The sequence below is a fragment of the Lytechinus variegatus genome, chromosome 1 (assembly GCF_018143015.1).
Source record: "Lytechinus variegatus isolate NC3 chromosome 1, Lvar_3.0, whole genome shotgun sequence".
Taxonomy (NCBI): domain Eukaryota; kingdom Metazoa; phylum Echinodermata; class Echinoidea; order Temnopleuroida; family Toxopneustidae; genus Lytechinus; species Lytechinus variegatus.
The window spans coordinates 15,104,907-15,127,594 of NC_054740.1; the positions used below are offsets into that span (position 1 = coordinate 15,104,907).

Genomic DNA, 22,688 nt, shown 5'->3' on the forward strand with positions numbered 1-22,688 from the left:
CACAGCCACACACTCATAGAGCTGGAATTATTCGGAGTAAAATGGCGTTGAACAAGCAAGTTCTGCTAAAGAATACTAGTAGATTACCACCAATGCCTCCGAGAGGTGTGCCAGGAGGAAGGTACGTGATATGAGGCTCATTTGAAGTGGATAAATGTCAGGAATCAAGATCTTTGTATTTTTGGTTATTTTTTGTGGGGTGACCCATATATTCAAATCAGTGTTAGTACGGTACTATACCGTATTCGGTACCCAGTTGTTGTGTGTCCGGACAGGTCGTGTGTCCGGACGATCAATTTTAGAAAGTCATTTGGAAAAATTCACAAGTGAAGTTTCACCAATTTTTAGTACAAAATGTTAGGAAATATTATAAAGAACAAAACAAAAGATGATTACAACTATTGAATTTATTTTTTTGTGTAATCCAAAGACAAAAAAGAAGGTTTCAAAAATATAAAGTGTCCGGACACCCGACCCCCCATCCTACTTTAATTTGCTCACTGCCAGAGTCAAGGGTTCATTTTCATGCTGCCGTGCACGGAAAATCGAGGCACGATGCATGATGCATGCAACTCTCTTTATGAGCTAATTCTTCTACTTTGGAGATTCCTGGAGTCCAGATAAATTCCATGCGATTGCACGGAATAAATAATTTCTACGAAATCTAAAATCTAATCAATTTGTTCCATTTGACTTACCGATGGACAAGATTAAAAAAGTCCATTTGTTATTTTAGCTCTCTGTCATGTCTGTTCCTCATCTTTTTTTGCTCTTGACGTCGCTGCCTGTTGATGCTGCAACAACATCAATTTTTGGCCTAAAGAGGGTGCGCAATTTATCATTCAAAGACATGACAAGGGAAAGACTAGGCACCTTGACTATTTTACATGCCAATCGGCACAAAGCACTACACAAAGTCCATGAAGTGTCCAATCTTTTCATTGTATAGACTTTGGTAGATACCAAGGGATACCTAGGGAAGTTTCTGAATGTAGGCATGTTATGCCTCTGCATTCATTTCTAACGTTAGGTTTTTCCTCCTCAAGATGGCTGGCTCACTTCCAGGAACAGGGCTTTCGTAGTCATATTTTATTGGCTCATTGTTTCAGCCTCTATCCAGGGCAGCTTCAAAACTGTGCACACTTGGGGGCAGTGACAACATCATTATTTAGGCTATTCCATGTCTTACGTATTCTAACATAAAAAGAATTCCTATATTTCTGGGTCTTTGTCCTTGGTCTGAACAATTTTTTACTGTGACCTCTGGTATGTTCACTATATTTTTCTTCAAGACTAAGTGTTGTACATTGATCATAAGTATTAAAGTGTTTATATGTTTCAATTATATTACCCCTAACTCTTCGATATGCCAGAGTTGGGATCTTTAACTATTTAAGTCGTTGTGGATAGGAAAGCTTCCTTAATAACCAAGGTTAAAAGTCATTTAGGGTCAATGAATTGTGGCCATGTTGGGGGTATATTTTTGATTTCCATCATAACTTTGAAAGTTTATGGATCTCGTTCATGAAACTTGGACATAATTAAGAATAATCAAGTATCACTGAACGTCCTTTGTGAGTTTCAGGTCACATGACCAAGGTCAAAGGTCATTAGGGTCAATGAACTAAGATTGTGGTGGGGAATCAGTTAATTGCCATCATCACTGTGAGAGTTTATAGATCTAGTGAATGAAACTTGAATATAAGAGCAATCAAGCATCAGCAAATATCCTGTGTAAGTTTCAGGCCACATGACTAAGGTCAGAGGTCATTTATGGTCAACAAACTTTGGCCATTTTGGAGGTATTTGCTGTATTGCCATCATAACTTTAAAAGTTGAAGATCTATAAACAATAAAAAAAGTAAGTCCCCCCTAAATCAAATTGCTGTAACTTTTGAACGGAATTATTTTGAGATATGATATTTCATAGGTATTTTTCTTCACATTAAGCAACTCCTGGTGAAAAATGAGATTGATCGGTTGAGTCACGCATGAGTAATTAAAGATTGAATTAAAAGTGACAATTTTTTTTAAAGTCACAAAAAATTGAGTCATTCTTCAGATTGTGCAAATTATACAATGTTGGGCAAAAGTTGATTTTAGGTGAATTTTATGGTGGTATGCTGTTTTACTATCCATCATTTAGCCACTCCACATACAATTTTCATGGTTGAGTGAGTACAATGTATTGCAGGGGGCCGGGGGGGGGGGGGGGGGGGGGGGGGGCTTCACCCCACCTTTTTTCCAAAAGCATGTGTAAAAATGACCATACGATTGTGATTTTTTGCATGGTCAGCTGACCCCCCCCCCCACTTTGAAAACTGTTCTGCGGCCCCTGTATTGTAACGTATCATCATAGGGGGTTTATGGTAGTATCCTCTACAACTTGTTAGATTATGTTAAAATTTGAAGATGTTGGTTATACATGTATGCCCATCCCCCATTTTAAAATTCTGGATTCACCACTGATTTGTCCATAAATTTAACCGATCATGAGAAATTGTTAGGAAAATAATGTATTTATACAGTTTAAAGAGTATTCATTCCTAAGTTTTTGAATGTGCTTGGTCAACCATGAAAATGTTTAAAGTTAGGAAAGTGTGTGGTGATAGAAATGATGTATAATAAAAACAGCAGCAATTAAAGTCACATTTGAAACCGAATTTGCCCCCAATATTCACTTTATAACCCTTTAAAATAAGTCTGTGACATTGAAAATACCAATTTTTTCTCTTTGATGCATGCTCACTCATCCATAGATAAACAAATCAATTTCATTTTTGCACAGTATTCTGACCATAGGTGGATAAACATTACTGCCAAATGGCATTGCTAAAGACAGCCTTGAAAAAAAGTTCCACCATATTGTATAAGGGGTTACTTATTCTTAAACATATAATATGTCCATTTTATATAGCGCAGTTACTATGTGCATATACTCAACTGCGCTTTGATACCTGGTATCATATTATTACCCCGGCTGTAGCTGAGCCGCCATATTAATAGGCACAAGTCTATGAGAGAGGAAGTCAAAATTTTAACAAATGTGAAATGAGGGTTTGTTTCATGGATGTTTTTTTTTACTTTTGCCAACAGTTATTTCAAGAAACTTCGAACATGGCTTCAGAGTAACACTATCCAAAAGGCGCGCACACCAAAATAACCATTCGATACAGCACAGAGTGGGGCCAAGGCCTTGAACTTTCTTCTTATTTGCATAATTTTCTAATATTGTGTGCTCACCGATGCATTAAACATCAGGATTTTCATAAAAATCAAATCAAATGAACTACATGCAAGGAGGTTTGTGACAGATATCCACAGTTATAAATTGCATTTTTTCCAATAAAGTAAAAAAGAGCTAATCTTATTCCACATGTTCATTCAAGCGTGAATGTTTGATTAAACGCCTTTGAATCATTGAAGCATGTTAATTGGTCATGAACATAAGTTAAGAAAAGATCATTTTTAGTTACCAAAATGAAACGATACATGCCAATGATATTTGAAAATCTTATTTTTTTGTTTTCAATAAATCATCATTTTCTATCATTTTTATTGATAGAAATGTGTAAAAAATCCAATTATAGTAAATTTGGCCTTGTGTTTATTCAACCGTGAAATTTAGTCAAAAGAGTTGTATCGTCTTTTAGAAAGTACTGTACCTTTTACAAGCCTTCTGACTATTTTTCATGATGAGAATGTGTAATTAGTTCCAATAAAATGGAATCAAGGTAATGATATTTGGCTTGTGACTTGAAAAGTGACATTTTTGCCTTCTGACGGTGCTCACTGAAGCATGACGTAAAATATGTTTACTTAGAGGATACTTAGAGGATAGCTTATAAAATTACCTACATGCTCATGTAAAAATATATACTCGCATTGGTTCGGAAATTATTGATGTTTGTTCAAGGGGGGTGGGGGACTTACTTTTTTTGTTGTTGTGTATAGTTCATGAAACTAAGAGATTAGAGTAATAAAGTGTCATTGAACATCCTGCTTGAGATTTAGGTCACACAACCAAGGTCAAAGGTCATTTAGGGTCATGAACATGAATTGTGTTTTCTTTTGTAAATAACTATTCAATAGTTGTTTTTTTACAGTCAGCACTACTTCCACAGTATATGTATATTGAATGGCGTAATGCTGACGAGGCTGCAAGAGGCATTCCACTTGTTTGTTATGACCTCTGGTAGGCCCATGCACCTGACCCAAATACCTCTTGGGCCCCGTCTTACAAAGAGTTACGACTTATCCAATCAACCTAACTTTTGAAAGCCAGCAACGTCATCATTCAAAATACATGTTTGTTTAAAATATTTTCTAGATATGATGTATATTCATACTTTCATTGTTTTATTGACAATTCAGATGCTTCTTTTTGTTTTCAAAGGACATTTTGCAAATTTCCTAAAGAAAAAATTATGTCATTGATGGATTTCCATAAGACGGGCCCTAGTCATACCTCTAAAATAACTTGTATGTTTCAATTATATCTCCTCGCGCACGGCGATATGCTAATGTGGGAAGTTTAAGCTGAATTAATCTTTGTTCATATGGAAGGTTCTTCTATGATTTCTCATGGGCAGGGTGGTTGCAGTGAACAAGTGTTATAGACCCATGTTGTTTAAGTGCCATGGGTGCTAATATTTATACTTGACTTTAAGAGGCAACCCAGATACCAGTTCTTGCCCATTTAGTGACCCGTTATTTGCTCAGTTTCAACTATATTTAAATAATGTAACAATATCTAATTAATTAGTCACCTGCTGCATAAATAACTGTTCAAAGCCTTTTCATCTTGACCAATACTTGATACACATCAATCTCTTCTCATTGTGATTTATTTAGGCCCTCGGGTGGTAAGCCTCATGGAATTGGAAGGAAACGAGACTTCACTCCCTTGCCATGGAGCAATTACTTTGACAGCTGTGAAGATGTTGTACTCAATGACAATGATATATCCTTGACAAAAATAATTATCTGTCACAAAACCAGTTGGAAGAAGTTGTTCATGTTTTGTTATGGGGTCTGTTGGTGGAGTGAGTGGGGATATACAATACAGTTTAGAGAAATACAGTAGCGAGCCAAACCCACTTTACAAATGAAAGAGGCAATTGATGGTTTAATTTGCAGATAGTTTTGTCAAATATACAGACACATTTTACTAATGAATCTGCTTAAAATGAGAGTTTTAAAATTTTATTTAGCAGACTATATTTTCTCCCTCAGTTCTACACTTTGTTTAAGGTAAAAAAAAAAGAAAGAAGAGAAATTGCCTCCTTGAATAATTTCATTTCACACCAGCCTTATGCCTATGGATAAAAAATACATTTTTTTTATTTATTATTTTTTCACAGTTCCTCACCACTTGCACCTATGTTTCTTCCTTTAAAGGATTGACAGGTGTGTAGGTTAGATATTTAATTGTACTGTTTAATTTGCTCAGGGAATCTGGAATAGTTACCTCAGTCAGATCATAGAGTCAGTATCCAAACCTCTATTCTAGTTGATATGAAAATGTTATTCAAAGTAAGTAAAATGATAGTAATGAAATGAGAGTATGATCCTTGACTATCTTCTGCACAGTTTTAGAGTTTACAAGAAAGGTAATGAAGGTCCAGTGGTGTTCTTTCTCCATGGTGGAGGACATTCAGCTCTTTCATGGGCTTTGCTTGCAGTAAGTTGGCAACTTCGCATAACATAAATCAATAGGAATAGTTACATGTACCTGGAAACTGTATCAAAGGCTGGAGGATAGGAGTTGGTGGGAGACCCACTTTACTTGTCTTCTCTCAATCTCTTTTTACCTTTTTGTTGATTTAAAACTTCTGTCCTCCAAGGTATATTAAAAAAGAAAGATTTAAAATTACATTGTGTTGTATTCTCTGAAAAATATAAACTAGTTGTGCACAATGCATAAAAAGATAATTTGTAGAGTACCAAAGCAATGATGTCAGTTGCCATGGTGTCATAGTGGCCTGGTTATAAACAAAGGAACCCGCCGAATGAAAGCATGTGTTTCTCATAGGAGAAAATGGCTGCTATCCGAATTTGATCACTTGCAACCTATTTTTCAGACGAGTCAAAGTGTACAGACGATCGTCAGCTGCGACTCTGTTTAGAACCAGCCCGCCATGACACCATGGCTACTGACGTCACACTTCGGTACTCTATTGGACAATGTTGCATTTTGTTTTCCTACAATAATGTGATATGATGCAAAATAAACATTGATTCATTGTAAATCCAATTTGAGTTTTAATGCTTAATAATTTTCAAAATTTTATATAGTCTAGTACTTACTAAGTAGTATGTAAAATTATTCCATGTAAATTCAATTATGATTTATTTTTCCCCCAACTGTTTTGACAAAAATTCTACTCAGTTATTTTCCATTGTTGATTAATTGTAACCATAGCAACAGTTGACTGGTATGGTGAATTGTAGAGTAGTTGCTATGGATATGAGAGGGCATGGAGATACCCATACATCCCATTGTGAGGACCTTTCTGCCGATACTCTGGCCAGGTGAGCTATCATTTAACTAGGTATTGAGGGGGCGGTGGCTAATTGAATATTCTAGTCTTATTGACATTTTACATTTGAAAAAAAAACAACTTTGCTACACTATTTGTCTTATTCCTTCTGCATTTTTCTCCTGGATACAACAGTGTATACATGTACATGTATTTTTTTTTTGGGGGGGGGGCCGGGGGGTATTGGAAAAGGACTGCATGTAGCTTCAGACATTGATATATAATAAAACCCTAAAAAGTGGATGTTTATTTCAGGAATGACATTGTAAATTTGGGGCTATGTTTACTCCATATATATAAAAAAGAAGAAATTATTAACCACAAAGCAAAAGAATAGGACATAGTCAATTGATAGACAAGTGTGAAAGAAAACATTAGATATACCCATAATATACATTTCACATTTTAGAAGGTGAATGAGATGCATGTAGATATCCCTATTCAGATTTAAACAGTTTGATCGTGATTTGCTTTAATAAGTATCAATATAATACACCTTTCCCAATGGACTTGGCCCACATAGGGATCAATGGGATATGTATTTTCTTATAACTTTATTGTAAATTTGGTTTGATTCTCAGTGATATTGGTGCTGTAATAGGTAAGATGTATCCAAACAATGACTGCCCTCCAATCATCTTAGTAGGGCATAGTATGGGCGGAGCCATCGCTATTCATACAGCTGTCAAGTTTCTTGTTCCATCTCTACTTGGCCTTGTGGTCATTGATGTTGTAGAAGGTAAATATTCATTGAAGATTTGATCACTGCAAAACCATTGTTTCAAAATACTGTTAAAGAGAAATGCCAGTAGTTGCAGTAATCACCGATTTCATGAGAAAGTATGTAAAACCAGGCTTGTCAGAATATCATCGAGGATCTAGATCTGGTACAGTTACATAAACTGAATTTTGTGAAATCTTGAAATCTACGCTGAAAAATGTTCAAACTGAAGATCACCAACACAGATAGGCACATGTGGGACAGTGTATTATTGCTGGAATAAAGACCCGATGGAAGTGACCGAATCCTTGCTTATTTTTCTTATTTCTTAGCAAATACACAATTTCTCCCAGAATCCTTTGGCACATATTTTTTATTCATACAAACAGACACTTGGGTGGTCATTATATTAGATTCTGTAAAAAGTCATTTTGAGATCGTTTCCAAAACTGGAATTTATCTTTAAACTTGCCTAAATTGACCTTCTATATTATATCTATAATTAAATGAGTTAAAGCAATTTTCAGATCATGTTCCTGTGATATCACATTATGTGTATCTCAAAGAGATTTATGTGGCCCAAAGAGAATTTATTTTTGCAAATAAACTTGTAAAATTATGTTTTTTTTTTTTTTTTTATTATCATCAAACAATGTTCTTATTGGTATAACTTCTATGGGAGACATCCCACAATCAACTTAAATGCATGGAGAATTAAAAAAAGTGATTAGCCTATCATTGCACCCACAAATTACCTTGTGAATACATTTCTAAAGAGCGAAAAATAATTCTCAAATCCCTCATCTGTTAACAAAACTGCCTTTGAAAAAGAATGAATAGCTTGTTCAGGAATATCTCTGATTTTCAGTTTCTGAAAGTTACTCATTCTCTTTGTCTAGCTTCCAACGTTGACATGTATTGATATTACATCAAAACCATGAATATTCACTTTTCCTTTTAATGATATTTTGATATCTGATTATATTATAGGTACAGCAATGGATGCACTTCAGTCTATGCAAAGCTTCTTAAGAGGTAGACCAAAACAGTTCAAATCCCTGGAATATGCAATAGAATGGGCGTATGTACCTTATTTATTCCTATATTGATCTATTTATGTATTTATTGAGTGTAAAATAAAACACTCTTTATGTTGATATGGTACTTAGTATCAATTTTGCGTACAATATTTGTGGGTGAACATAAGCAGAAACTTAAGAATTGGAGATAGGCCTTGTAAGGCACTCATTATTCTTGATTTGCTACTTCCTACCCAGGAGAGTAATAGGAGGTGGCACAGTGATAAATACTTAGTGTTAGTTATTCATTCTTGTGATAATCATAGTCTGTATTAATTATCTTCTTGAATGAATGTATGGCATATGGTCAATGAATGAATTGTTATTGGGATCATATTTGTGTAATAGTGTTTTATATTACATACTTCTTCCATCGTGATTGTTATATTTATTTCCCCATTTTTCATGACAGAGTTAAAACTGGTCAAATCAGAAATGTAGAATCAGCAAGAGTTTCTATGCTTGGGCAAGTTAAACCGTAAGTTCAGTTCAATCCCACATCTATAAGAATGAAAGATATAGAATAGCTTTGGAGACATATACCCGAAGTAATGATTCTAGTGTTCATTGTACACTGTCTACCATTATTACAGGTCAGAAATGCATATATGTCGCAGCAATCAATAAATAATTTCAATTCAGTTAATCTGTACAAATGTGTCTAGGTATTGTATTATGCGAAGTGGATGTTACTAGAACACAAATTGTAAAAATTGATTGGGTATCATTGAAAATGAATTAAAATAATGGAATTTTAAAGGCTTGCTGAGGAAGTTTTGTTATATTGTTAATACTTATGGTAAATGCTTATATATCGTATTCACTGAGTGACAACCATTAGTTATTACAATAAAAAGAAAATAACTATTTATTTCATAGCAATATCAAGTAGTAATCTCCAAAATTGTCTTTGAAATAATTTCTTTACAATTTTTATTACTCTTTACTTCTATCATTCAAACATCAAGGATTTTTTTTTCACATCCTTGTTGCAGTGATGTTTCATTAAATTGATTTCAATTTCAAGTTACAGTCTTCTGTAATAAGCTACTGGAATTCTGTCAGTTGATTGGGCGAGAAAAACAGGAATTATTTTTTATTTGCAATTACAGTCAAGAATTGAAAGAAATGATCAGATCACAATAATTACATTTACTAGTAAACATGAAATAGAATTGAGTCGTCAATTTTTTTTTCTGATTCTCTATTATCTTCAATAGGTGTGTACAGTCACAAAACCCCACAGAAGTCAATACACCAGTGCCTAGCATGTCTATGGATGGTGTTATTACAGAAGAAGGAGAATCACATGAGACGTTGCCTCAGAGTTCAACACAAGCAGCTGCATCTTCATCAAGCCAGGTACAGGACACCATTAATTTCAATCCAGCAAAGACTTCATCCTTTGATAAACTGTCCATACAAGTTTTTTTTTTAATGGAAGGTGTGGTATTCATTTTTTTTTCAAGATCTTTTAGGGCCATTTTTTTATTTTAGTCTTTTTTCTCTTTTTCTAAATGTATACCGGTAATCATTATTAAATGGCCAGAGAAGGTGAAGATTGACATATATAGGTAGATTTGTTTGTTTGTTTTAAACTTATTAATTCTGTTTGTTGTTTTTAGGAAAGCCATACTCCATACACATGGAGGATAGACCTTGGTAAAACAGAACAGTATTGGGCAGGTTAGTATATGATTAACTTGAAGCATGAAAGAAATGTGTTAGCTTGAATTATAATCATAAGCAGAATATCTACATGTTAATTATAGCAGACTTGTAAACAAACAACCCTTCAATGATACCCCTCCCAAAAATGGCAAGAAAATCACAGAGCATTTGATATTTTGCACAATAGTGTTTACTTACACCTAAAAAAAGGCAATAATGAGAGCCATCTCTGTGACTGTGATTGCTTTCAGCCTATGCTTCAGTGTGACACAGACAGGCAAATTCAATATATGCAAGCTGAACTAATGTATAATATATAACTAATGTATATATGGAAAATCTGCATCTTATGCCAAACATAAACTCTAACCTCCAAAATTAAATAAACCCTGATCCTTATCTTTACATTATTCTGAACAAAAAAATCTCGTTCAATCCTAACTCTATTGCCCTCGGAGATAATAAGAGTGGAGCAAGTAGTGTTTCATTATACAATAACAAACAAAACACTGAAAATTCTATCCAAATCCGACAAGGAATAACAAAGTTATGGCATTTTAAAGATATGCATTATTCCAGTGAAATAGTTCTAGCCATGTGTTCATGAATATTCATTGAGCAAACTGATGTCATATCTCCACTTGTTCTATTTTATTTTATTAAGTGATATTAGGTTATATTCGATTGCTTTTCCTTCAAGAACCAAAAATATTGGAATTACAACTGATTAAGTGCATTAGATATTCATTGATGCAACTTATTTCTTTATAAGGGAGACGTGTCATTCACACATGTATGAAAAGATTATGATTCCATGTAATAACTCGAATTTTGCCTCCGAAGAAGATTCTGCTAGGATCGAAAGCTTAGGCCCCTTTTGACTCTTAATAACTTAAAAAAGAAGAAAGTAGGGATGGGACATCATGAGCCCATCTAATGAATATTCATGACGATGTGCATATAACTGTTTTCACAATATATTGCTAAAATTCAAAATTCAATAACTTTGTTGTTTTAGCTATTTGTTTATCAGACTTTGATAAACAAAAAGCTATTTGTTTATCAGAAGATTTTGATGAAACTTTCAGAGCATTCCCATAAGGCTGTCTTTGATCATGTGATACAGTTTATTTTATAATAATGTACATGCACTCCTGTCTTTATTTATTTCTCATATCTTGTAAGAATAAGACATTTTGAATTAATTGCTACCAAACATCAATGTATATTTACACCAGGGTCTTGTAACATATCATTTAGCGACCAATTGTACAGTTGATTTGTCTGCTTGTGCTTAATTTGCACATAATGACAAGTGTAGTCAATAATAAGAATCAATCCTAAGATCAAGCACTGAGCTCTGTGATACAGGGCTCACATCATTTGTGGAGTGTCGTGGCCCAGTGGATTTGTCTCTGGACTTTGAAGCAGAGGGTTGTGGGTTTGAATCCAAGTCATGGCTTATGTTCCTGATCCACATTGACCTTGCACTCAATCCAGTTACGGTGAATAGGTACCTGGTAGGATTTATTCCTTAAATGCTTTGGCGTCTGTAAGGCAGCTTTGCTACAGCATGGGTAATTATATGATCAAGCGCAGTTGAGTATATGTGCTATAAAAATGGACATATTATTATTATTATTATTGTCATGTGAATACTGATAATGATCCTCTTTATCTTCCCTGTTGTTTGATTGTTTTATAGGTTGGTTCAGAGGAATGTCAAATCTCTTTCTTTCTTGTAATGTTCCAAAGATGCTCATATTAGCTGGTGAGTCACATATGGTTGTAGTTTTCCTCTAGCAGTTTTAAATTATGATAGCCAATACTTAGCAAAGTTTAATTTCTTGACTATTCTAATGCAGAAATTTCTTGACCATTCTATTGCAGAAAAGTTATCACTAAGTTGTTTTGTTTTTGTAGAGTTAGATTGTTATGATATATTTTATTTTGCATTTTTGTGTATATGGTATGTGTTTAAAGCCACTGGAAACTAAATTTCTCTGTATGCTTAGCATTCATGGACCAATAAACAATCTTGAATCTCTTGAATCTTGAAAAGAAACATGAATGCTAAAGCTTTTTTTCAAAATTTTTATGTATCTTAAAGATTACTAAAAAGAGTTAAGACTGACTTTTTTTAAAAGTGGCCTCAGTACCTATAGTTGATTTAAAAAAGGTCAAAGTCTAAGGGTGATTATGTTTTGATCAATCTCTGGCGATCACTTTCACTTTCTTCCTCCACCCTCCTATTTTTACTTTCAAACTTTTCATAATTTTTCTCTCCGTCCTTGGATATTTCTTTTTTTCTCTCTCTGTTGTAATTTGACCAAAATATTTCAAAAATAGCTGATTTACATTTGTCATTTGGTTCTTCACAAAGGCAAGGGTGCATAAGTTGTCTCTTTTTTGATAAATTTTACCCTTTTTCAATGCTCTTTTGAATAAATTATGCTTGAAAATACATGCACCGGTATAAGGCAGCAAAAATGGCTATAATTACATGAATTCTTTTTATTCAGAGTTGTATTGTTGGAAATTGGTTGTAAAGTCAAAATTTATCGTGAGTTTCAGTAAAAGGGTGATTGTATTTTGCATTTTTATCGGCATTGAGCTGAGGTGAAAAGGTAACCTTGCAAGATTAATCCCTTGAATTCAAAATTAAGCATCAGTTAAAGCTAAAGCTGAGGCAATAATAGTTACACTTTGTTTACTCTGGAAAAATTGCTGTATCAACCCAGCCAATATTATTATTGTGACATAAAGAGATACTATGTATTTATTTTTTCCTAGGTGTCGACAGATTGGACAAAGACTTGACCATTGGTCAGATGCAAGGAAAGTTTCAGATGCAGGTTTTACCTCAGTGTGGTCACGCAGTACATGAAGACCAACCACAAAAGGTAAATAACTACCCTTCATCCATAAATAATCTCTTGACATGGTATTAAATAATACACATAAATTCCAGAGAGCTATTTATTTGTGTGGAATATTAAAGAGTTAAGTTTAGAATGCGAAACAAATAGCTATGTGATTACGTGTGTAAATGCAGATGAAATTACTTTTCTCAAAGCTTATGTTCGTTGAGGAAAGATAGACTTAACCATAGGCCTACCTTGTCTTGTATTATCTGTAAAAAGGTGAGATAATAAGTCAATAAGTGCTCTTATGTGTTACATTAATATGCCCCACATGTGTCTCTTCACATACTTCTACATATTGAGGCATCCAACAGGATATCTTCAAGATTATTTAGAAAGAACAAAGTTTTTTTTTAAGATAGACAAATTAGGTTCTTTGTAAAAGAACTTTGAAGTGATTTACTATTCATCTTTAGCCATTGGTGTAAAGCTTATAAAAAACATTTTTTTATAAAATTATAATTCACAAGATAAGTGTATTTGATGTATTGTCTGTTTGTTTGTTTGTGATAGGTTGCTGATGCTCTTGCAACTTTTATAACAAGAAACAAGTTTGCAGAGGCTATTGGCGGCTTTGAACAGTGAGTATGATCCTCATTGATGTTTTTAAAACACTACCCCCTAAACACCATAATAATCAACAACAGCAGGTTAAAATGAAATGAACAGCACATTTTTAAAATTACTGTAAAATCTTTATCGAAGATGTCCAACTTGTACAGAAGGAATGGTGATAATGAGTATTTTGGTGTAGTGAAGTAAAAGAAAACATCTTCCATCTATATTGTGTTAGAGTACATGTAAATGATAGCAACCTTGGATACAAAAAGCTTATACCATGGTTATTCGAGTGAAATACATTTTTATAGATCAAGATTCTTATGATATATTATGTATATTTTAGGGAGTATATTATGATTATAATGATAAAATGATTTATGAAGACCAAGTTTCAAAGCACTTTTATACAAAAATAAAACAAAAATTAGGATGTTTTACATATAATAATATATTATTAAAATGTATATTGTATTCATACCAAATAATATAATCTGAATTTCATGTATTCCACTAGACCTTTCCCCTGCTGTTGATGAGTCTTCTTGAAGATGGGTCACACTCAACAAAAATTCTGTTATCTTGTTTTGAGCAAGAAGTGTTGTCATCATACTTTGAGAAGCATAGGATGCTGGCGTCCAAGATGAAATGAATGCAAGTTTCTGGTATTTCCTGGACTATACCTTGAGGGAGGACAGCATAAAGGAGTAACATGATAGCAAATATTGCTTACTAGTTGAAAAATGCTGGATAATGTGCAGTGAATGGAGAAACCAGCTGTATGTCTCAGGAATTAGGGAAGGATGGGGATGAAGAAGGCTATCAGATTGAAGTAAAAGTTTATTCTTCTCAAGATTATCTTTAATGATTATTGTATGGAAGCCACTACAGCATTTCATAAAAAAAAATTGTCTGTCAATGTCTCGGATATGACAACTTTCTTTGATTTTGATTGTCATAGAAGCACAGTTCCTGAGGTAACTGTCAGATGAAACAAACTTTGTCGGATAAAATGTCTGGCAAGTCCTTTCATGAAATGCTCCCCTGTTCATTCTTTGTCAGTCAGTACAGAGGACTGTGAGCAGTTGATTACTTTTATCCACGGTGGCTGCTGCATGCTTTGGTGGGATTTGGTTGAAAGTAGTGAACTATTATCTCAACTTCTGTAACTACTGCTTTAGAGCCTGATGAAAATACATTTGAAATATCCTTTATCATTCAAAGGAGACTGAGAAAGAAATAGAAGAGTGAAGTCATTTATCAAATATCATTTGCGAAGAATAAAAAAAGGAATTATCTATTTTGTATGGACAAAATTTCCTTAACATGAATTCAAGTTTTTGCCCGAAAATGGCTTATATGAAATGCATTTGTACTTGTACTCTTAATACCACATGCAAATAGTACCAAAATATTGTAAGGGTTTTGGAAATATTAATGTTGATGGTAGGCCCAAGCTATTCATAAACTATTTCTCTTGGATAGACTTTTCTTGATACAAGTGTGAAACTGTCACCTGGAGGAAATGATTGTAAAGAAAACATTGCCTTTTGATATCCATAACATTTTTTGTATTGATTGCAGTGATTTCTTTTTAAATGTAGAATATGCATGCCCTTTGTGTTGAAGAAATGTGTGCAGGACGTTGCATGAAACAATCCTTAGTCCAATGATGAGAAGTATTTCATTAAGAAATTGTTTGAGAGTTCTTATGATTTTGATTGGCTGTTACATTGTTACATCTTACCATGGTACATGTAGTTGCCATAAATTATAAGGAATAATAACTTTGACAGAAACAGTAGCTAGTGATACTACACACATTTCTTTTTACTACTATTTACAATGAAATGTAAATCAATTTCATACATCGAAAATGAATTTATTCTCTGTAAGTTGATCATCTACTTGGGCTTTTCAATGAAATCAAAGAAGTTACAAAATGTTTTTGGTATTGGCACAATGGGCCTAGTAACAAGTGCAGAGCAGTTGCGATAAATTTATGTGGAAATTTAATTTCAGACATCTGGATATGAATTGCAAAGCTGTGGTTTGTGTGATTAAGGTAAAAAATGAACTACCCACTACTTAAATTAAATTGCTGGAAATAGTCTGACAAAAGAAACAATGATTGGAAGAAGTGTTAGGAAGCAGCATGGCATTGGACTATTTATTGAAATTGTAGAAGTATTTCCTCATTAAATTTGAATTCTAAGAATTTGCATTGTCTGCCAGAAGACATGCATTGTCATTCTGTAATATTATGTACATGATTATTGTTATTTATATTACTTTTGTTATAGCATTGATGAGACAAATGAGGAGATATGTACAATGCAAATGAATTTGATAGCATTTCTCTTGATTTTATTCAATAAAATCTCTTTTCATCAAATATACCTGTGTACATTTTATAAATGTACTCTGACTGTAGCACAGTTCAGTTCTCACACAATAAGAACTCATAATATATATATTGGCTCATTGAGAAACAGAATTGTTTTATGTTTACAGATTTAATACCTTTCTGATTCTCAAAGAGAATACTATCTGTTCAGAGCCAGAAAGCTGTCAGCTATGTTAAAATATATGAAGTATTGCCTTCTGGATTCAAGCAGATTCAAGCATTTAGGGTGATCAAGCAGACACAAGCTGTGATCACAGATTATTTTTTTTATAATTTACATGTATATTTTATTTTGTTTTCCTCCTTGTCCCATACGATTCGATTCAATTTGAATGCATGCATTTATGAAGTGGTTGGATGTGATTGATTCTATTCACTGTAATGTTTGATTATCAAACAAACTGACTACAAGGACAGATTCACTAATGGCTAGAATCAATTTTAAGTGAGATACAATCGTGTTTCTAATATTTTTATTGGTCTAGCTGTTAGTGTATTCCTATACAATAATCCCATACTTCTTGGTATTGGCACTTCTGGGAAATGAATAAGAAACCAATATTAATATTCATGCAAATTGCATATCTCATGAATTATTTTGGTCAAATGTCAAATTAACAAGGATTGCCCAGGCAGGAATAGAACACCACTTTAAGTGATTAACAAATATAATACATTGCAATAGATTGTATCACTACAAACATTGTACAAATACTTCAACTCAAGGCACGGAATTGGCAAAACACATGATAGTGACCATCAATTATAATCATACATAAATGCTGTTGCTGAATACTCGTCGGGACATGATACTCTATTAAATAACAAAAAATATCATGTTTCCTGAATTGAAGGTGTCCAATCTTAATGTTAAACAACACATCTTTACCTTGCAATCCTCAATTAGAATTGTACAATATGATTTGTCATTTCATGACTTGGGGACCACACGCTATAACTGCCAACCTGGTAAGTCATAGGAACAAATTATCATGAATGATAAAATATATGGATCATTCTAGAATATCCTATATGGTGTTGGAACAGTTGGCAAGTATATGCACACATTTTCAAAGTGCTGTATCAAATGCATTCCTTCTTTCAAAAATCATTCATAATTTTCTATGACATTCTTTTTCAGAGAAACGAAAAGTGCAAATAGAAGAAATAAGGCAAGGAAATCTAAGAGAAGTAGCTCAAGAAGTTATTGAATATGAATCTTGGACAAGATATAAGAGAAGGGAGTATCTTGCCTATTAAAACAATCTACCTTGCATACTGGAAAGTTTATAAATTCACACGACAATTTAAATTTGATTTTATGAGGTATTAAAGTTGAATTTCCAACAATCATTGTCACAATGACTTTTTAAGTTCCATTAATTGGCTTCAAACATGGTTCATTTTATTCCAACTGACTATCAAAATGTGAAAATGCCCTATGGCATTCTCATTTTTACAAGTTCGTTCCACTGCAAAGTTACAAGCCTTTTAGTAATTGCCTTCACTCTTTACATGCCAATGGCAGTATTTAATACACATATATCCCATAGGGTTTTGGTATCCCTGGCATGATACTCTCAAAGTGTCCAGTAACACAAAGCTCAGTCATCAATTGTGCAGTTGATTTGTATGCTTCATTTGCACATAATGGTCAATCACTAAGCTTTGTGAAACCGGGGCCTGGCATACTCATTTTAACATAATTCTCCAAAATTATAATTTATATTTCTCTACTATAATTCTAATTTGAATTATATGGAGGGAATCAGCTCTCTTCTGATTTATGGAGGTTGAAGAGCTTGGCTAGCTCGCTGACATCGTCATATTCTTTTCCTTCCTTGATCACCTAATATGGATGAAAGAATAAACAAGCAAAAAAGAGATAACTGGATGTTGATGTCTTAAAAAGAAAAGTCAAATAAATGCATTGTGGATTTGACTTCTATTATAAGGCGAATATGCCCTGAGCAAGGTATTTCATTTGCATTGCTTTGTTTATTATACTCCAAGTGAATTGTTTGACAATCAGATGCAAGTTTGAGACTTCAGATTATTGTAATTACCATAGAAAACTACTGCTCACAAAAGTACTGCTTTAAAATATACATCTTTGAAAAGCTCATCATGTGGAGTAAAACGGCAATCAATCTTTAAATCACTTATAATTAAATCATGAAACAATATCTTTCTATGCAGCATTCACTACTTTAATGGTAAAGGATTGGCTCTACTAGGCCATTATTGGTCCATATAACAGTAACATTAAACCCCCCAAAAAATACCCCCTGCTCTTGGTTTAGTGCAATCCCGACTTGAAGTGTAATACATATTATACAAAAAAAGACAGATTTATAACATTGATTAAATTACATTGAATGATGAAATATAATTTGACAACACAAAAAAGAATTTGACAGCAAACACAAAAAAGTACTAATATCCAACCCAAAGCCAAATTGAGTGATTGCATTAACCAGAGATGCCAACTTTTGGAAATCAGAATTAGGGAGGATTTGCAACTGCCACCAAATTATGTGCGCGTAGCGCACATCTCGAGCGCGGAGCGCTCGACCCTTGCGGCCGGGGTCCAGGGCCCGCCTTAGGGCCCTGGAAGCTCTGGGTTTCTAGATGCTCTCTGGTGCAATCTGACCCTTATTTTGGGGCATTTCACATGTTTTCAAATAAAAATTGTTCCCACTTTTTTAACATAAAAAATATCAAATATGCATTCTTACATGTAAAAAAAATGAAAGGACAAAAGAAGTACCTGTTCAACAATAATAATTAATAAGGAGGAATTATCACTATCGGCTATAGGTAGGTTATGTTCCACTATAAATCCAGTAAAGAAAAGCTCAGCGCTGGTCCCTTGCTTGGTGAAATAAAGTCAACAGGGTACTAGTGGAGCTCGAAGATCTTGTCTTCGTAATGTCCGTAGGCCTATGCCGTTTGCTCCGGCTCCCGAACGGTGCTTCCGAATATCATCACGACCTCCGTACTCAACTGAAATGTCCACGCTGCAAGTTGCGCAAAATGCATGGTAAATTCCTCTTTCCGACTTCCGAATACACAGGTACTGGAGACTGTATTCAGTCTTATACTTCTGAGACCATTTCTTGGTCTTCTTTTGTTGATTTTCCGCCATTTCGTGTCAATATCAACCCATCAATACGCCAAAATCACACACCGATATTCCACCGCACGACTCGACAAATCCAGTGGCCGCGAGCGCACACGCCTCGCGAAGCTAGCCGGGCCTACCGGCCTGGTGCACAGTGGATTCCCGTTGGGCATATCACATGCACCAGCTTTTCGCTGCTCCTTATTTGTCTACCTTTAACACAAAGAATTTAGTAGCAGTGAACGTAATGGAGTTACTACATGCTAAAGTTAGCAGACGATACATGTCCTTCCAATCCAATTTGATCAATTCAAAAAAATCGTAATTTCGGGAGGATAAGGATGGTAATCGTAAGGGCGGGAGTTGGGATGAATTTTCGGGAGCCTCCCGATGAAATCGGGAGGGTTGGCATCTCTGCATTAACCCACTGAATATGGAGTTCTATAATTCCCAACAGACTTTATACAGGGACATCTTGGTTCCTGAAAGCAAGGTATTTTCTAACAGCATGATGATATCCCTACCTTTCTTGCAATGGGCATTTTGTTGAAGATATTCCATAGCACCATGCCTACTACCACCTTATCCTTCATGTAGAATACCACACCCTTCCCATAATCCTCTGAGGTAGTTGGAGCCGTAGGTGTTGGGGTAGATTCTACCGCAGCCTGTGGTAGAACAAGAAGAGAAGATTGGATGTGAAATAGATGAAAGTGAAAGCAATTGACATTGAGACAGAGATACAGACAAATTTAAAAAAAAGAGAAAGAGCCAAGGTGAGAGGGGGTGGGAATAATTAATATATCATTAGATTTTTTGTTCAGGAGTTGACAAGGGCAGTGATCATTATTTTAGTGCCCATAAAACATAGGTTGAAACTCCCAATATGTTTTATGTCTCACTGGCACTTCCATAAAATCATTAACTTTTTCGTACACTGACCCCATTGTTCTCCATTCGTATACTCTTTCATAAGTCGCTCAAGTCATGATAATTTGAGAATATAACAGTTTTTTACTCATATGAAATAAAAAAGAGACATAATTTATAAACAGAGCAACATATAAAGGGTTGGGTATACATATTTCTAAAAATAGGTTCCATATGTTTATGAGAATAATACAATGAATGTTGTACCTGTTCTGTTTCTGATCGTATTCCTTCTCCGGTAGCTTCTACCACTGCTTTAGGTGTATCCTCTGCTGTAGCCTTAGCAAATACACCAAAGGTTGGTAAACTAGAATCAACAATGCCAATGGCTTCATACCCAACATCTGGACCTAAATCACTCCTGAAAAAGATCAAAACAAGCAAATCTTCACAACAAATGAAGTGAACGGTTACCAGAATTGGTATACCAAACTTCATAGTGGAAGTACAGTGTTTTTCACTTTCAAATTGAAAAAAATATTGTTGATTAATTTGTAAACCTTTAGTCGTACAATGATTTTTCTTCTATCAATTTTTTAACAGCACAATTTTGAAAAATTAAGTTCGCATTTCCCCACAGACACAAGTGAACATAAAAAACAGAACCTCACAAAACAATCTTATATTCTTAGAGAGCTCATGTTTCTTTAAAAGCAATCTAACATTATACGTAAGAAAACATCCCTGAGTCGGTTCTGGGCCCTGTTGCATAAAAATTACTATTATTGCTAACTTCTGATGGTAATTTGATTTTGATTGGATACTGATCATCCTTACCATGTAGTTACCAGTGAATGGCAGACTTACGATACTAGTAACTTTTATGCAACAGGGCCCTAAAAAGGATGACAATCTCACCAGAACATTGATTGATGCCAGTATGGTTTAGCAGCACCAGTCATATTCTCTCCTGCTAGTCTTCCACTAACTACAGCATGATCATGATGCTCTACACGACGACGACCAAGCTTGATGTCATAGAAACATGATGCATCACCAGCCTATCAAGGGTACAAGAGAGAAAGTGCTTTCCATTACACAGGCATGATATTCCCCTCTGAAAAATAGCCACAGGTCATTAAGTCACCACTGAAGTCCGAGGCATCCCGTTCAGGGTTACAAGCTCTTACATAACAAATTAACTGAAAGATTTTTCAAGGTGAGTCTGCATGATAGATTACATCAGACTACTGTTAACAGGGAATAATTTTACTTTATAAATTTTAGTATCGGTTTCAGTCATTAGGATAACAATTTCATTAAAGTTTTGCACAACCCTAAAAAAGATGCTACACAAAACACACATGTATCGCAGTCACATAAGATCATATAAAATTAATGTGATACAAAGATTATTATTCCTTGATAAGAAAACGTCTTGACATTAGTATCCACAAGCATCAGCAAACTAAACAACTGGAAACAATTCTCTTTCTGAACATTCTAAAATTATAAGTCTTCACTATGTTCATGATCTCACAACTTCAAATGATTTATGATTTTTTTTTCAAATACCTGAATATAATTAATGTTGCTTTTTGTTCTTACATATTTGTTATATTTAAGTAATGTGAAAGAAAGATTATTCCACTTACCACCCACACATCTCTTCGAGCTTCTAACTCAGCATTGACCCTGTAACCTCCAAACTTATCATCAACCTCTAACCCTGAGCTCTCTGCAAGACCAACATTGGGTTCAAGTCCTACTGCTACTACCACATGGTCAGCATCTACCTGTTATATTGAAGAAAAGTAGATTAAGAAAATTACAAAAAGTTATAATATGGATTGAGAAGATAATGAAACTGTAAGAGCAGTTTCTTTTCAAACATTGATGCTTACATTAGCACTTCAAAAGTGCTACTAGGCTCAATTCATAATATACATGTATAAGCAAAACTAAATTCTTGAATAAAAAACTTGCAAATATGCTGAATACGTGCAAATTTGGAATACATCTACAGAAAGAAAGAGCATGTACAGGCTCTGTAGGGATGAAGTATTTTGGAGCAGCAGACACAGAGTATAGTGGTTTAACAACAGCAAGTAACAACTTTATCTCATAGTAGAAAAAGGAGAAATGGTAAGAACAGAGATAAATGTAAGGAAGCAATCAATAGGAGTGCAGATATGCCTACCTCTTGACACAAAAAATCAGACTGAATATCCTCAAAAATCATATTTTTTAGTGAAAAATCAGATTTTCATGAAAACTCAATATGACCAGTGCAAGCCTTGAATTAAGCAGCTGCAGGCCGGGGGCAATTTTTTTTTTTTTTTAAAATTGCCCCGGCTCGCGAGCTTTTTACAGGAACCGGGGACTATTTTCTGGAACCAGGGGCAATTAAAAAAAAAAAGAATATAACTGTGAACCACACTCCAAATTTGTTTATAGTAAGCGCAGCGCCTGCAATTTTTCAATTAGTACAGAAATAGCATGCTAAGTAATAGGCTTATTCAAACCACTAAGAAATCAGATTTAAATGTTTAAGTGTGTTTTCACACCCTCACTCCACATCCCCTTTACATGGGCTTATTTACTTTTCATCTTTAATGAACCACAAACAATGAACTCCCCCCAAAAAAAAATCTAAATAAATGAATAAAATAAACATAAAAAAGAGAGAATTCAGCCTTTTCAGATCAAATAATAAATTTACCAAAAAAAAATTAATGTTTTTTTTCATGGTTAGAATCACGGGTGTGGGTGAGTATTTGTGTATGATTGTG

The 22,688-nt window shown here is 34.3% G+C and overlaps 2 protein-coding genes across 3 annotated transcripts in view; one reads left to right on the forward strand and one right to left on the reverse strand.

Moving 5' to 3' along the window:
• Positions 1-3: 3 nt before the first annotated feature.
• On the forward strand, positions 4-16,509 carry LOC121407036 (protein phosphatase methylesterase 1-like). Its single transcript, XM_041597940.1, has 13 exons — positions 4-121; positions 4,855-4,963; positions 5,591-5,683; positions 6,425-6,534; positions 7,124-7,281; positions 8,254-8,344; positions 8,755-8,820; positions 9,563-9,704; positions 9,968-10,028; positions 11,719-11,784; positions 12,807-12,916; positions 13,451-13,518; positions 14,013-16,509. The coding sequence occupies exons 1-13, from the start codon at positions 42-44 to the stop codon at positions 14,029-14,031; spliced, it is 1,173 nt and encodes a 390-aa protein (XP_041453874.1). The 5' UTR covers positions 4-41; the 3' UTR covers positions 14,032-16,509.
• A 564-nt stretch (positions 16,510-17,073) lies between these two features.
• Positions 17,074-22,688, reverse strand: part of LOC121407022 (apoptosis-inducing factor 1, mitochondrial-like) — a 28,720-nt gene continuing 23,105 nt past the window's right edge. For both annotated transcript variants that reach the window (XM_041597926.1, XM_041597919.1), the window contains 5 exons: positions 21,552-21,692; positions 20,815-20,957; positions 20,164-20,317; positions 19,551-19,694; positions 17,074-17,751 (listed from right to left, as the gene is read on the reverse strand). In XM_041597926.1, the coding sequence (XP_041453860.1) occupies positions 17,671-17,751; positions 19,551-19,694; positions 20,164-20,317; positions 20,815-20,957; positions 21,552-21,692 (663 nt within the window). In that variant the 3' untranslated portion in view covers positions 17,074-17,670. The remainder of the gene's footprint in view (positions 17,752-19,550; positions 19,695-20,163; positions 20,318-20,814; positions 20,958-21,551; positions 21,693-22,688) is intronic.

Excerpts from the sequence above, each read along its gene's own strand:
- LOC121407036 (XM_041597940.1), top strand. The coding sequence starts at position 42 with ATGGCGTTGAACAAGCAAGTTCTGCTAAAGAATACTAGTAGATTACCA. Across the intron at positions 122-4,854 it reads AGAGGTGTGCCAGGAGGAAG|GCCCTCGGGTGGTAAGCCTC; the intron begins GTACGTGATATG and ends TGATTTATTTAG. Across the intron at positions 7,282-8,253 it reads GGTCATTGATGTTGTAGAAG|GTACAGCAATGGATGCACTT; the intron begins GTAAATATTCAT and ends ATTATATTATAG.